The sequence below is a fragment of the Aplidium turbinatum genome, chromosome 5 (genome assembly GCF_918807975.1).
Source record: "Aplidium turbinatum chromosome 5, kaAplTurb1.1, whole genome shotgun sequence".
In the NCBI taxonomy this organism is placed as follows: domain Eukaryota; kingdom Metazoa; phylum Chordata; class Ascidiacea; order Aplousobranchia; family Polyclinidae; genus Aplidium; species Aplidium turbinatum.
In genome coordinates this window covers 32,021,204-32,036,664 of record NC_137476.1, presented here as the reverse complement: position 1 = coordinate 32,036,664, position 15,461 = coordinate 32,021,204, and the positions used below count along the sequence as shown (strand labels likewise).

Sequence of the window (15,461 nt, the reverse complement as noted above, 5' to 3'; positions counted from 1 at the left end):
CAACACAACAGCCAGTGTCAAAGCGCTTTGATGTCCAATGTTATATTATAATAATGTATTTATTGCTGTCTCATGACACAACTTTGTGCTTGACAATCACTTGCTTGTAAACGTTGTTGCTACTGTTGTATTTCAATTTGGGTAGAGAGGTAACTCTTTTAAACCATAAACATACATAACTCAGCAACAACACTACATTTAACAATAAAAGTAATTTGCGTTCTTCTGGTGACTATTTACTAGGTTACCTCCTGATGTTAAAGATGATAACTAGCTTTTGTATTTCCGACGTTTCGTCAGTCAGCACGACTGACTTTATCAAGGTGGCTAAAACAGGTTAACACAACCTGTTCAGCAACGATGGCACAACACAAAAACGTACTGATAAAATGAATAAAGTAAGCAGCAAGAATCAGAATTAAAACACGCAACAAGATACCTAGAGGTTAAACTGAATGCAGTGAATGCCTAAAACCAGTAAGCTGCTTTCCAAAATGATAACTGGTTTTAGGCATTCACTGCATTCAGTTTAACCTCTAGGTATCTTGTTGCGTGTTTTAATTCTGATTCTTGCTGCTTACTTTATTCATTTTATCAGTACGTTTTTGTGTTGTGCCATCGTTGCTGAACAGGTTGTGTTAACCTGTTTTAGCCACCTTGATAAAGTCAGTCGTGCTGACTGACGAAACGTCGGAAATACAAAAGCTAGTTATCATCTTTAACATCAGGAGGTAACCTAGTAAATAGTCACCAGAAGAACGCAAATTACTTTTATTATAAAATGCCTGGTGAACAGTCTCTCTCTGTTTTTACTACATTTAACATTATAAAAGCAAAAAGCGAACGTTTTCGGCTAGTCATATAGCCCTTTTCAAGCCTATAAGAAAAATACATTTTTAAAAGAAATGCTAAAGAATTATATAGTATCACAGCAAAAATATGGTCAAATCTAAACATTTGAGAAACTGCCTCGCTCACACAAAATGATAACTGAAAATTACATAGCACAATGGGTCTAGTATTTCAGAGTTGTATTTGGTCGCACGTGTTTTTGGTCGACTGTTGTATTTGGTCGCACGTGTTGACACGTCGCACGACTGTTGTATTTGGTCGCACGTGTTTTTATTTTATTTCTTTACAAATTTACACTGATTCATATCGCCTATTTTAATGTTGTGCTGTGTTGTAGCCAGCTAATCAGCCCATGTTTACATTCATTCGTCTACAGACTTTAAATCAATGTAAAAATGGAGTGATTTTCTACCCGAGATGCAACTTTCAAAAAGGTACCATAAAAAAAATCCTCTATGTTGAAAAGTCGGAAGAACAAAGGAAAAACGCAAATCCTAGCTAAATGAAGTCATCGGTTTGCCATCGACTGACTTGTATCTGCCGATGGCAAACCGAATTGAATCGGCAGAGGGTTAGGGCGATGGTAGTCATTTCATTGACGTGGGTTTGATTCCCACCACTGCTATTGCTCTTTTTTCTTCTGTAATTAACAAACAAAGTTCAAAGTAATAAATGTTAAAGTGCCTACCCTACTGATCAGCGCGACTCTGATTGGTCAAATTTCAAAGTAGGGAATTTTTTATGGTACCTTTTGGAAAGTTGCACCCGGGATACCGTCCTTGGTGCTTCATGCTTGCCGCTATGTAAGTGCTTACTTTGTATTGCTTTGTATGCTTGCTTTGTATTCATCAGCGTATGTTTCCATTTCTATCCAAACCTGACGTTCTTATGTTGTGTGCAAGTAGCCTGCAGTCTGTGGATAACTACACCAGAGAAAACATCAGCCTCATTCTCATGCAGCACTGTAAATGTAGGTTTCACTTTAAAATGTATTATTTTTGCTATCAATGATGTTTCTCTTAAGTTTATTAAATATTTTGTTGGACTTGCATGTTAGATGATGACCCAGACAGCAAAATCCATCGTTTTTGCATTGATACAATTTCTGCAGATTTTGCTGTCTGAGGACTTGCATGTCAAATAGGAAATGTCACTACATTTAATCAACATTTGATGATGTTATTAACGCAAGTGTTTAAATTTTCCCCACCGTGATTTCGTCCACTTTGTAATGTATTGATTTCGTAGTCAAACTATGCCATTTCACATCACTCCAATGTCTTTATTACGTAGAAACAAGTTAAAACTTGAGTGATTAGTGAACGACCTTACAATTTAATCACAGGTGCAGACACAATGCAGATATACTTTTGTTTCATTGGATTGGCAACCTCTATATGTAATCGTGACCGAAATGGGTCAATGCCTTTTCGATTTTTCGTTTGCAGGTGCTTTTTTCAATGTTTTCTGCTGGAATTGAGTTTGTTTTTATCTCAGTATTGGATGCGCTTCTAGATACGGTTTTTAAAGTTGCAAATATTTTTGTGCGAAATTCGTCCACCAACGTATATTTGCCATGTGATTTCAGGGCTTTCTTTAGGGTTCGTTACCAAAATTATGTCAATGAGATTTTCACTTAGATTTCTGTTAAAATACTGGAACTGTTTGCATTAAATCAATGTAAGACGACTGAATATTACTGATCTTACTTGGAGTTTTCTGGAATAAAAGTGATTTTTGCTCTTTTTCTGGCAAGCCAAGTATGTGTCAGGTCTCTGATGACAATGATGTCTTGCTGCCCAAATCGCATCCTGCTTTAAGGCAAGTCTATTAATTTAACCATCACCCACTGACTCTTGATGTTGAATCAACATACTGTAATTAAATTGCATGAAAAAATTGATATCACACACCAAAGTGGAACAAAATTTTGTGGTGCAAATTTTAAGTTTATTTTTTAATCAAAATTTATTAAATAATACAAATTAGATACCTTACAAACAGCTGCAATGCTGCATGCTAGTAGTCATTGTACTGACACAGTAACTGATATGTCAGTAGAGCTGCAACCCTAGCTTTGCAAAATACTGCATAAAAGTGCATATCGACTTTTTCATTGCTGGCTTTAAAGATGGCAAACTTGTGCAGTTAATACTAACTTACAGTTCACTTTTTGGCTACATCAATAATTTTAAAAAAGTTGTGTTGAAATGTGTTGTTTTGTCTTGTAAGCTCTTCATCTTCAGCAGCATCTGGTTTTCGGTTGAAAATGATGTTTCACCGTCGAAGCAATATTCAAGTAAAAGCAACTCGACTTTGTTTACCTGTTGCAGGCTTACGAAAACTTGTGTGAAGTGTAACCAGAAGGCCATCCATGCTGTGGGGACCAATGGAACATTCTGCAGGTAGGAGGAATGTTACAAATTTGAAGAATATTAGCGTCGTGAACAGATAGTAGTGGTGACAATGAATACCCAGCTGGCAAAGGTAGACGTTTTTACGTTGTTAACAATTAACGTATACTTTTGCTGGCTGCGTAGTAGCAGTGACATGGTGTCAGGTGGCGACTTTTATATGCGCTTGTAAAACTGCCAAGTATGAACTTCAAAGGCAGTGTTCTGGTTCCTTGGGTATATTCCAGCCAGCAAATTTGTTTTTATTTACGTCGATTCAACGTCCTGGACGTTAAACCAATGTCAAACAACGGGTTTTTCTTGTTCAATGTTTTTCAATTCCTCTCCAGCCCATGCTTTGAAAAATATTTCACCCACAAGTTCCGAGCCTCTATGGGCCGCAACCCATTGGTACGGAACAACGATAAGGTCCTGCTCGCTTACTCGGGTGGAAATAATTCTGCTGCGCTGCTGCATCTGATCAAACAGGTACTGCTTTTGAATCTTTTGCAAATTTCTTAAATCGAACATTTTGCATCAAAGTGACATGGAATGTGTAGTGGTGATTGTGTTACCGATCTGATACAGACGTTGGCGATCATGGTTTTCCAAGAAATCTGTATAAACGTATAAAATCATAGATTTTTAAGCGTTGTTTTTGTGGCTCATTTATTTAGTCCGTTATAAAACGTTTTTCTGAAGAACGTGAAGTCTGCTGTTCGTTATACTTTGCTCACATTTTTTTTAACATCTGACATAAGGTGTTCAATCAAACTTATTTGCGATAGTCTTGATTTTGCATTGAAGGCTTTTTCATGAAAGGCACAGCTAGTATAGATTCACTATATGGTCACTGCCGCGTATATTATTAGGGGTTGGATCCAAGTGCGCCTCGGAAACTTAAGTTTAAGCCTGGTTTAATTTTCATTGATGAATCGAGTGTGTTCCCCGACCAACACTTAAAGAAGAAAGTTGAAGAAATTCAGTATTTAATGCAAGAGTCATGTCTACCGTGCTACACAGCAAAGCTGGAAGAGGTATATAACCCGGGTACCAAATGCATGTTCATCGTTTTTTGTTTGTTTTTTATCCAGGCTTACGCCCGGTGGTCGAAGAATTAGATGGACGGGAAGGCAAGGAAGTCAATTTTCGTGTCCACCTTCAGGCATGCCTTTAAGTGTCCTGTCAAAGACACAGCCGCATGCTCTTGAGTGGTGTCGAACCAGTGACCTTTCGTGTTTTGCACCAGGGTTCTTACTTTTCACTATGCAGCCGAGTTTTACTCGTTGATTTAAAGTTATCGAACGTAAATTACTATCACAATGTAATCTAAAAAATACAATGTACCAAATTACTATCTATCCCAGCAGACGGTAATTCAAAATAAAAAAACGGTTGATTTGCTTTCCGGGAGCAGCAATCTTCAACTCAATAACAACGAATGTCTCTGCGTGGTAGTTTGATGACATCGTTGCATCAATAACATGTTTGAACCTAAGATGTTCTTTCCAGAGAGTTTAGTAGCACTTCGAGTCTTTTGTTGGACTAAGCTAGCAAGAGAGAAAGTTATGTTTTCTATGGGTTTCATGTGATCTAGGTGTTCGAAGACGATGAGGATCGGGGTGATGCAAAAGCAAACTCGTCAGCCGGAGAGAAACTATCCACCCTGATGAATGGCGTCACAACAATGACAGCTAAACAGGAATTATTGTATAGATTGAGGTACGTGTTGTTGCGCTGTGATTTCATTACCTTCAGCCAGGGATATCTTCTTCTTTAGATATCTCTGCCTTCAATGACTTTTTTCGGAAAGCTCAATAAGGGAAGATGTGCGTAATGAATCTACCGACCTGACACAAGATGTTGTGTTTCATAATTAAGTTTTGTTTTATTGTGGACCAGAACTCACTGAGTGTCTCTGATGCCCCCTTATTCAATGCAAATTCGAAAACCACTCCTGGATTGCCAGTTGAAGGCGTCGAGGTGGAGAATGCGAAGGTTGAAGTACAAAGTAACCTTCAATAGTCCGTTGATTCGGTCCATCTTATAGTAATCAAATATTTTAAAATGTACTCTTCAACTTTCCGGGGACTCAGATACATGCTTCCATTTGGAGCGGCGCAATTAATATGATTTGTACGCAGGTGTCGATTGCTTTCACTACGAGCCTCACAACTGGGATACCAGCATGTGTTTCTGGGTGAAACCAGCACCCGTCTCGCCATCAACATCCTAGCCAATGTTGCTTTGGGTAGAGGGGCCCATTTGCCCCAAGACACTGGGTTTAGTGATGGCGACAGGTTCAAGGGCTCTGGGGTAAATTTGTTACGCCCCATCCGGGACATTAGCGCCAAAGAGGTTGTAATGTACAACTCCTTATATAAGGTACGTGGTCACATTGATATTCATAGCTTGTTGTGACTGTAGCAAGCTTTAGCTAGTTTACTAGCTTTATTTGGTGTGTTTCTGCAAGTTATCCAGCACAGTCCACAACTTGTTTTCGTCAAGCATAGTATAGCAAGAAAAATGTTATATTTTGTGACGTTGAGTCAACGTAGAAGCAACAAATTGTTCTGTTGTCATGTTAATTTATTCTATTGTTCCAATACTTCAGGGTTGCAGCAAGGACTTGTTTGTACTTGGTCAATGTTTGCTTGGTCGTAAAGCTTTGCACCGAATGCGGCCAACGTTTAAAGTGTGTTATTTTGACTTTAAATCAACGACTATTGATGTTTAGCAAATATAAAGTTATTTTTGCTTGTCCAGCTCCTACATTCTCATCTTTTGAACTGAACCAAAATAATATTTTTGTAGTGTTGCTGAAGTAGTTGACTTGCAGTTGTGTGCTTGTAGCAGCGAATGCAATTACAATTCAGCTGATTTCGCAAGTATCTGTTTGTGCTTGGGAGGTGAAGAAAAAGAGTACCAGGAACTTGCGTAATGAAATTAAAAACCACAGTGTTTCTACGATATAATTTAGGTTTCTGCGATTTTCATTTTTAAAGTACCTGATAAGCATTTCTAACGAATTTTCACTCCTGGCATGCTGCAGAAGTTTTCTCACAATTGTTATTTTTGTCACATTTCGGAAGTTTTCTTTTAACATCAAATTATTTGGAATATGTGTCATTTATTTCTAAAAATTTTAGTCTGCTGCCAGTGAGCTTGCAAACAATGCGTGTGACGTAGAAGAAGCGTTGCCAGATGTCGATTGTTGTGAAAAGATACGTTATGCTTATTTCCAGGTTCCTACTGTTTTTCTCCCAAGTCTGGACACGAAACAGCCCAACAATTCAAGCATTCAAACTCTGACTGAAGGATTTGTCCTTGGCCTTGTGGCAGGGTTTCCATCTACCGAAATGACCGTTTACCGAACATCAAACAAAATCAAGTCGTGCGACAGGACTAAGTCTGTAAATGGCAACATTGAAAATGAAACCTCCGTTTCGGCTAAATGCCAATTATGTTCTGGGTTCCTAGATAACACAAAGCCTTCCATTGGAGCCACGGCAAGGGAAGACATAACTTTTTCAGAGAATTTATACAAAGGGGCTTCCGTGCCCTCCGATTTCGATGAAACAGCGGCACAGGATCATGTGACTCGTGACGCGCTGAGTGAAACGAACTTTGCCCGTATGCTGTGTTATTCATGCTCGGCTCTGCAGAAGGAAGTCTCGGTGACAGGACAAACAGACTTTGTTGCGTTGTTGCCAAGCGCTTCGCGAAGCGGCAGTGCGTTAGAAATCGAAGATAAGTTGAAAGGTGTCTTGTTGACTGACTAAGATTCAATAAAGTTTTTTAAGTTTAATATTTTGCGCGCGGTGATCATGTTTTAGTCAAATGATGTTTTTCTATTGGTTTGGTGATTCCTAGAATATTTACAGCTTTTCGAATAAGATTTAGAGTAAGTATCTTTCCCCTGGTTAAATGTTAACTGGCTAACCATCATGTGGAAACCACGTAGGCTATTGAGTTAAAACCCTTATTAGAACCAAAGAATAATGTGGAAGTTGTTTTGACCATTTTGGTCTTGCGAGTATTTATTACTATTTGCAGGAGTTGTCCCAGTCGGATTTTGGCTTCTCACATCATTTTTAGTGATATTGGCTGATTTGTTCTTTTTACGTTGATTCAAGGTTTGCAGAGGTTGAACAAATGTGAAAAAGAACTGGTTTGCTGGCTAGAAAGCTATTTTCAACGAGAATGATTGATTTCCTCATTAATTCAATAAAAGATAAGGAACCAATGATGTATCAGTTTTTGTGTGAAGAAATGTTCCAAGAGTTTCAAAGCAATTGCTAGACAGTGAAGCCGTTGTGCTTCAAATCGTTTTTTTCTGTTTACCCCCACCATAAACTAAATCAAATATTTATGCAATAAATCAATGTCCGTTGATGTCAAAATGATCGTGTTGCAAAACGTGACTGACGGCAATTTTAATGAATTTTTGGACATTTCGTTTGCCTGATGCAATTTGGTAAATGAAGAAGTTTCAACAACTAAATTGTGTCATTGCTTGAAACTGACAGTGTTGCTGCTTCATTTATCGCCGCAAGTTAGCAAGGCGCAGTGCCAACCAAGACAGTAAATCAACCGTTTTTTACGTTGATTCAACGTCCGCAGACGTTGAATCAACGTAAATAAACCGGTTGGTTTGCTGTCTGGGAAGTTGGCTTGTAGTTGAGATTTAGTGATGGAGATACGATGTTTATTAACCTACAGAACACAAAGTTCGACTCTGGTGATACCAGTCAAAACCCCAGTAGTGTAACAGTTCTTTTCACACCGGTTTAACGTGAATAGACATTGAATCAATGCGCAAAGAACTGATTTTCTCAGGCCCAAAACACATGAGCCGAGATTGACTCGTAGATGCATTAGGCATTTTGATAAGACAAGTTCTGCAAACAAAATGCAAAATACCGCACTGTGGTAGCCTAAGTGTAGAATACACTCGTTTAACAGCAAAAGGGAGACAGGATTGTGGGTAGAGTCTGCAGCGTTTCTGGTCAGTTACAGTATGGTCAGTTACATTCCAGACAGCAAAATCTATCATTTTTATATTTTACGTCTATATACGTTGAATCAATTTTCTTGCATTGGTATTTCTTGAAGTTGGTTTTGATAAAATTAGCCTCCATCGTGATAGATTCTTCCCAATAGTTATTCCAGAGAAAAATTATTAGTTGAGAACTCGAAGCATTTTAATTATCTCCGTAACTGTAACCTACTTGTTGTGATATGCTTAGCACGTTAAGGGAAACTTCATCAATAATAAGTAATGAAATGCTACAAATCTAAATGTTGCAGCACTCTTCTCTCCTCCCAATTTTTGTTGTTGCACAGTTTAGTTTCTTGTGTGTGTTTTCTCCATGGTGTGTTACCCAGACAGTGAACCAACCGTTGATTAATTGACTTTCCAAAAACGATTGACTTGCTGTCTAGGTATGCACCGTTTTACCAGGTCACGATTTTGCTTATATTTTTACACTTGCAGCTTGAAAAAGAATAAATGACCATGGGACTGTGGTTAAAACGAATTGCATTACATAACTTGTAGCGTTTGTTGTATCTTTGCACAAAGAATGGGTTCTGATGCTGAAAGCAAGTACATTCTTTCTCTTGACGTGGGAACTACCATCATAAGATGTTTCATTTACACAAAGTCAGCTACTGTAGTTGGCAGGTATGTTTGTTTTATGTTAATTCGTTGTCTTTTTACATTGAAATGTTATTTTTGGCAGTGTAAGGGATGACATTTTATTTTCATTGTCTTCTATGCCTCAGCAATTGTGAATATGCAATTGGCTATCATGGCAAATACAATGCTAAGTAAACAATACCTAAAGTAAGATTTCAGTAGCACACAAAAATGATTTATCTTCCACAGTCAATGCAATTGCCGTATTTTGATATGTGAGCTATACCAAGACAACAAAATCTGTCATTTTTACATTGATTCAACGTCTGCAGACCATGAATTCATGTAAAAATGGCGGATTCGGCTGTCTGAGATAGATCTTACCTTACAAACACAATTGCACAACTTGTTCTTTTCAACAATGGTTAAACATACGTTGAAGTGATAAAAAAAGAATCGTTACATTACATCGCTTGAACATCTACCGACGTTGGTCAAGACACAGTTGACCCTGATATGTAAAAACCTGATAGGTAAAAACATAACATGATAATAAAAACATGGTAAAAAAAAACATGACTCTGATAGGTAAAAACACATATTGACCCTGATATGAAGACATTATTTTGGTTACAACAGTTGGGAGATGTTGCCTGAATTGCTGCCTCATAAGCAAGAAGAAGAAGACAAAGTTGACTGGTGGTACTAACCAATAAATCTCATTTGCATTGCAGATCGGCTTGTCCAATAGAAATCTTATATCCCGAACAACAAGGCGTTGAGATTAATCCCGAGGTGTTGTGGAAGCAAGTGTTGCAAGTTATTGAGGTGCTACAGATAACTATATTCATATAATTGACCATGCTGTCTATGGCTGTTACGTGTTTGTAATGGTAAATGTTGTTGCTTTGGTAGAGTATATTGTTTTCAAATTTGCTGAATGTTATATTACTGCTATAACTTAACGTACTGAAGTTCTATTGAAGTTCTATCCAACGTTCTATTGCTATAACCGTACTGAAGAAAATAAATGAATGAGTGCTTCATACTTGCATACTTTTGTGCAGTAATTAAACTGAAAGTTGGTTGCCTGTCCTTTTTATTAGACTTGAAAGCTAATGTAATTTTTTATTGGTTGAAACTTGAATGTTAAGCATTGATCTGCCCATAAAACAACCCAGACAACGAAACCCGTCATTTTCACATTGATTGAACGTCTGCAGACGTTGAATCAATGTAAAAATGACGGATTTTGCCATCTGGAAAGTTTTTCATCTCTCAGCAAGTTAAGAACAGTATGCCACAAAATGGGGAAACCTTGCCTGTGCATTACAGGGAGCTATCAAAGATGCTTCAATCCATGCAAGGTCCATCGCTTCCATTGGTATATCAACTCAAAGGGCCACATTTACACTTTGGGACAAGGATACTGGAAAACCTTTTCATAACTTGATAGTATGGCAAGTGAGTTGCAATTAGCTTAACAACAATAAAGTGTCCTTCATTGGATTAGTTCTGACATGCTTTTTGTATAATAATAATGTATGTTTTTATACAGAACTGTATCCCAGTTGTTGCTTAGAGCAGACAACGTCAGTGCAGTCGTACAAAGGCGCAGCCACCCAAAGCAGATATGTTGCTCTCAACGCCGTTGGCCCACAGTTTCAGCTCGGCCATACTCGAGAACATTGGCGTCCATTTCAATGCTGAGTGCTTGGTCACAGTTAAAGGGAGTTACGCAACAAAGGGTATCGAACCCACATCTGCCGATCAAGGGTTTGGCGTTGAAGCCATTACATCTTTGAGTCTGTCTTGGTTTACAAGTCTCCTTTCTGATTGTGTGGGTTCGTCTGTTGCTGTATTGAATATGTCGAACTGAATCCTTGCGCTATTGTTGGAAAAACTTTGCTTTCCACTCATGCTACCCACACAAATGCATTAACATGTTTTATCACTATTACAATATTGGAACGATAATGTCAATTCGCACCGTTTCAAAAGGAAATCAAACCCCTTTGACAGCTTACATTGCTTTAAAGTTATGGAAGCTATTGCCTTGCAAACGAGTAACGACTGGCGCTAAAATAAGTCGAATAAACAGAAACTCTTTCCAGGATACGAGATCACAAAACTTGTCTGCGCAATGGAACGCCTCCTACTGGATGAGAACAATTCAAACTGCGTCGACAGCTCTCCACACGGTGACACGAAAGAGCAGATTCCTCGCGGCTGCTGTGCTTCGCTTCAGACCCCAACAGGTAGGTTGCACGTAGACACTAATCACACAACCCTGGTTCAATACTCACTGAAGCTAGGTGTGTCCAAAATGTCCTTTACTTTCACTCAGGTTGTGATAAATTAAAGAATTTCTCCGTTTCGCTTCAAAGAAGCCTGGTCTTTATGTCAAAACATCAGGTCGACCAGTTTGCAGCGAGGCTACTTTTCCAACTCTGCCGTTAGTATTTCGACAATAAATTAGTCAAAAATTGGCCATGTGTGACAGTTTATAATCTTCTTACTATATGAGTTACGTCTTTTACTTTTGCGCCGCAATTTTAACTTTTCGTCACACTCAGACAATTATTGTCTGTTGTAACTTGTGACGTAATTACTGCTTTGTTTGTTCAGGTATCAATGCGGTTGCTATGGTTATTTGAAAGAAATCCAAAGTTGAAAAGACTTTGCGAAAAAGGGAAGGTTTGTTTTGGTACCATCGATACTTGGCTGGTTTGGAAGCTAACGAACGGGAAGAAGTTTGTATCGGAATATTCTTGCGCGAGCTCAACTGGTTTGTACGACCCATATCTTCTCTGTTGGAGCGGCTTCATGTGCAATGTGCTTGGGATTCCTGTTCAAATCTTCCCGCCAGTGTTGGACACAAGCGGCCATTTTGGAAAGTGCGATAAAAAGTTTTTTGGCGAAGCCATCCCCATTTGTGCTCTTGTAGGTGATCAACAGGGGGCGATGTTTGGACAGTGTTGTTTTTCACCTGGTGACCTAAAACTCACCATTGGCACCGGTGCCTTTTTAGACCTGAACGTTGGCACAAACGCTCATGCGTCTGTCGCCGGGTTTTATCCATTGATTGGTTGGAAAATTGGCTCCAAAGTAGTTCACTTGGCAGAAGGTTGTTCCAACACCGCCGGTAATGCGGTCGAGTGGCTAAAGAGTATGAATTTCATCGCTGAACCTCACGAGAGTGAAGACATCGCGAAGCAAACAGACAGCTCCGATGGTGTTTATTTCGTCCCTGGATTCAACGGTATCCAGGCGCCCGTGAATGACTACCACGCGTGTGGGAGTATCATGGGAATCACCCAGAAAACACGGACCTGTCATATCGTGCGAGCAGCTTTGGAGTCGTTAGCTTTCCGCAATAAACAGCTCTTTGAGTCCCTGAAAGCTGAAACAAACCTACCAATCAAACGGTTTGTCTGCGATGGAGGGGTGTCCAACAACGACTTGGTGGTCCAACTCTCAGCTGATATGATCGGGAAAGAGCTCACAGTTCCAGAGTGTTCTGACATGTCAGCCCTTGGTGCTGCGTTCTTAGCCGGTCTCGCGGTTGGCTATTGGAAGAGCGATAACGAACTCAAGGCTTTGGTTCACGCCAAGCAAACATTCAAACCTAACTTAAAAGAAGCACGAAAGTACAATTCCGTGTTTGTCTCATGGCAAAGGGCGACAAAGCGTTCTCTCCGTTGGTATAAGGACGATTGCGTCACTTAAGCGATACTTTATTTTCATAATTATTTACTTTCTCACACGTTGATTTTAGCCAGAAAAGGTGGTGACTCGTAAAACTCATATTTTTCTATCACGTCAATGATGCTATTGAACTCATTTTGAAATGTTATGCCAGGAACTGTTCTAATATCATATGACGCTTTTAGAAGGGGTCTCAAAATGACCCTATTGCGTTGTATCGGGTGGTGTTATAATGACGGATGGGGTCAAAAAAGCGGGAAAAAGGCGTCATATAATATTTAAACAGCCCTTCCATAACCAGACTGTTCCCGGATATCCTGGCAATAGTGCAAAGTATCCAACGTGCTTGTCATGGCATTCATGACACAAATAGGCTGCGCATTTATTTTCACACGAGCCAACAATCTTACTAAGCTTGTCATTTGGATAAGCTTAATTGAAGATGATTGCAGATTCACTTTGAACCCACTCACTTGAAAGAAAGTTTATTAGCTGCTTGTTACGAAACACTTATCAAGTTTTGTGGGTTTGACACCTGCCAAAAGATATTTTTTTCCTTATTTGAAAGATGCTTTTTGAAAACTTTGCCGCACCTATACTTTTCTGTAAAAGAAGCTATTAAATGTCATATATGGTAGTTTATTTCCATTTCTTCCTTCACCCTTGCGCATGTGTAGCCTATATGACATTTGTCGCCAATCTATGTATCCAAATATAACGATTCCGCCCTGTCCTTTAAAGGACATCATGCTCCTAACTATGGATGAAAATTTAGTGTGAAAAAGCTGAATAATTTTCCAGTTAAATTGTGTGGAAGGTTTGCCACGCTCTTCACTAACCTAAAGTATATGAAAAATGGGAATATGACTAATTATGTTTTGTTGAGTTGTTTTTTGCATGTCAGTTACGTGGTAGACTACATGGGGTTGCCAATTTATCAATTTCTGTGTAAAGCCAGAACATGACTCATTCGTTGAAGAACTGTTACTTCTGTGAATACAGAATAACTGCTGACGCTTTCATTGTGTGCCTTTCATGATCGTGCTTGTATCCCGCGTTTTCTAAATTGCTTCCATTCAACCGAGATTCTGCTGTTGGTGCTGAAGCATACATTATGTTAATCATTAAAAACTTGTTTCAAATTAAAAGTGCAATAAATAAAAATCAGTTGTGAACATTTGTCTTTCATCATGTTCAGGCAGTTGCTTAACAGCAAAAGTAACACCAGCAAAACGTCCGGTAAATACAACCTGACAACGTTATGTTTATGTGTTGCTAGCGTATTTGTTGTGGTATGCCAGCTTCAACCTTACAACGGAATAGTTTTGCAGCTTAAATACCAAATCAATGCCAACGTGACAAAGTTACATCTACACCACGTTATTTATGGCAAGCCATGCACATGGACAGTAGCGTTGAAGGGTTTTGGGGGGTCAAGGGGTAGCCTACTTTTGGATTCGGGGCTCGAATTTTCTGTAAATACAAAACAAACCTTTTGAAATATTTTTTATCAAACAGCCCAATCATTTAGTTTTGTTAAATTTTGTAGTGTTTGTCTACAATAAACTTATGATAATAATAATAATACACTGATAGAAGCAGGCCGCCATGATTTTGGTAAACCTAATATACGCCATTTTGCCAAAAATCACTTTTTTGCATTTTTCTATGTTTGAAGACTTCATGCATCTCCTGACAAAAATTTGTGCCCCAATGTAGTATGGTTTTCGAGATAACTGGTGTGTAAAACCTAACATATTCTAATCTGTGCAAGAATAATTTTCTGAAACCTAACATTTTCATCTACTCCAATCACGTAACAGGATATCGTCACGTGACAGACAAAATTTCAGCAGCATTGCAGCAGGCTTCTTCACTACATCTTGCATCTCTTGATTGCGTGAAGCGGATTTAAAAGCGTTCGATAAAGTAGATTGGGCTAAAATGTTGTTAAGCACTAAGTAAGCTTACGAGAGAGTCAAATGACTGGTTTTGCCCCTAAGTAGGCCTAAGGGTAAAACAGGTCAGTGTTTTTTTGATGAAAGATTATATTTACACATAGCCTACAAAGTGCAGTTACACATAGCCTACAAAGTACACTACTGCAGACATTTGTTCAGAACAGACATCAGCAAACGTGCTGGATTCCATTTTATGACATTACTTTTTCAATTGCTGTGGCGAGTATCCATGGTTCTTCTGGACCAGGGGTCACCAAACCTTTTTCTCTGAGGGCCGGATTGCTGCGAGATTAACAGCTGCGGGCCGGATGCAAATTGCGAAAAAATATACAACTATTTAGAATCTCCATTGACTTGAGCACAATAAATAACAAAGTCAGCGGTGGAATAGAAAAGTTGTGATGAAAATCGAAAGGTTGCTGGAAAAGTTATCCCCTGCTGTGATACACTAAAGAGCATCGTGCTCTTGAAAAAACATTACATGTTTCCAAATTTGGCCTAGGCTGTCCCCATTTGTGGTGGCCTAATGATAAAGGTGCAATGTGATGGTAGCTCAACAGCAACGTTAGTCTTTTGCAAAAAGTTTGGTAACTTTTTTCCTTAACAGTTGTAGTGCAGCTGTTATTTCCGCAGCACGTGGCGGGCCGGTTCCGGCCCGCGGGCCGTAGTTTGGTGACCTCTGTTCTGGACGACAAAACAAACTGAGCAAGGAAGATTATGACAAAATTTGCCATTTTGTTCACTGACAATGAGGTTCACATGGTACATTACAGTTGTCAAATGTTAGAACAATTGCTTTGTGAACAATTGATAGAAACACAATCAAAAATACACTTCAAATGTTTTCTAGTATAGTTCAATATTGTTACATTTTTTTTAAACCTTTCATTTGTGATTTTTTGCGTT

At 38.9% G+C, this 15,461-nt stretch overlaps 2 protein-coding genes across 2 annotated transcripts; both read left to right on the top strand.

Moving 5' to 3' along the window:
* The first annotated feature begins 575 nt into the window (after positions 1-575).
* Positions 576-7,027, top strand: LOC145769917 (cytoplasmic tRNA 2-thiolation protein 2-B-like). Its single transcript, XM_082581466.1, has 7 exons — positions 576-2,673; positions 3,186-3,257; positions 3,596-3,734; positions 4,118-4,282; positions 4,843-4,967; positions 5,390-5,630; positions 6,491-7,027. The coding sequence occupies exons 1-7, from the start codon at positions 2,615-2,617 to the stop codon at positions 7,025-7,027; spliced, it is 1,338 nt and encodes a 445-aa protein (XP_082437592.1). The 5' UTR covers positions 576-2,614.
* Positions 7,028-8,761: 1,734 nt separating this feature from the next.
* LOC145769916 (glycerol kinase 5-like) lies at positions 8,762-13,769 on the top strand. The gene is made up of 5 exons (XM_082581465.1): positions 8,762-8,931; positions 9,621-9,714; positions 10,222-10,350; positions 11,001-11,144; positions 11,515-13,769. The coding sequence occupies exons 1-5, from the start codon at positions 8,831-8,833 to the stop codon at positions 12,613-12,615; spliced, it is 1,569 nt and encodes a 522-aa protein (XP_082437591.1). The 5' UTR covers positions 8,762-8,830; the 3' UTR covers positions 12,616-13,769.
* Positions 13,770-15,461: the final 1,692 nt, after the last annotated feature.

What these genes read in the sequence shown, in the direction of transcription:
- LOC145769917 (XM_082581466.1), top strand. Translation starts at nt 2,615, where the DNA reads ATGTGTCAGGTCTCTGATGACAATGATGTCTTGCTGCCCAAATCGCAT. An exon ending in ACCAATGGAACATTCTGCAG is followed by an intron (nt 3,258 to 3,595) that starts GTAGGAGGAATG and finishes ATTCCTCTCCAG; the next exon opens with CCCATGCTTTGAAAAATATT. An exon ending in TGTACAACTCCTTATATAAG is followed by an intron (nt 5,631 to 6,490) that starts GTACGTGGTCAC and finishes GCTTATTTCCAG; the next exon opens with GTTCCTACTGTTTTTCTCCC.
- LOC145769916 (XM_082581465.1), top strand. Translation starts at nt 8,831, where the DNA reads ATGGGTTCTGATGCTGAAAGCAAGTACATTCTTTCTCTTGACGTGGGA. An exon ending in TCAGCTACTGTAGTTGGCAG is followed by an intron (nt 8,932 to 9,620) that starts GTATGTTTGTTT and finishes TTTGCATTGCAG; the next exon opens with ATCGGCTTGTCCAATAGAAA. An exon ending in AAGTGTTGCAAGTTATTGAG is followed by an intron (nt 9,715 to 10,221) that starts GTGCTACAGATA and finishes TGTGCATTACAG; the next exon opens with GGAGCTATCAAAGATGCTTC.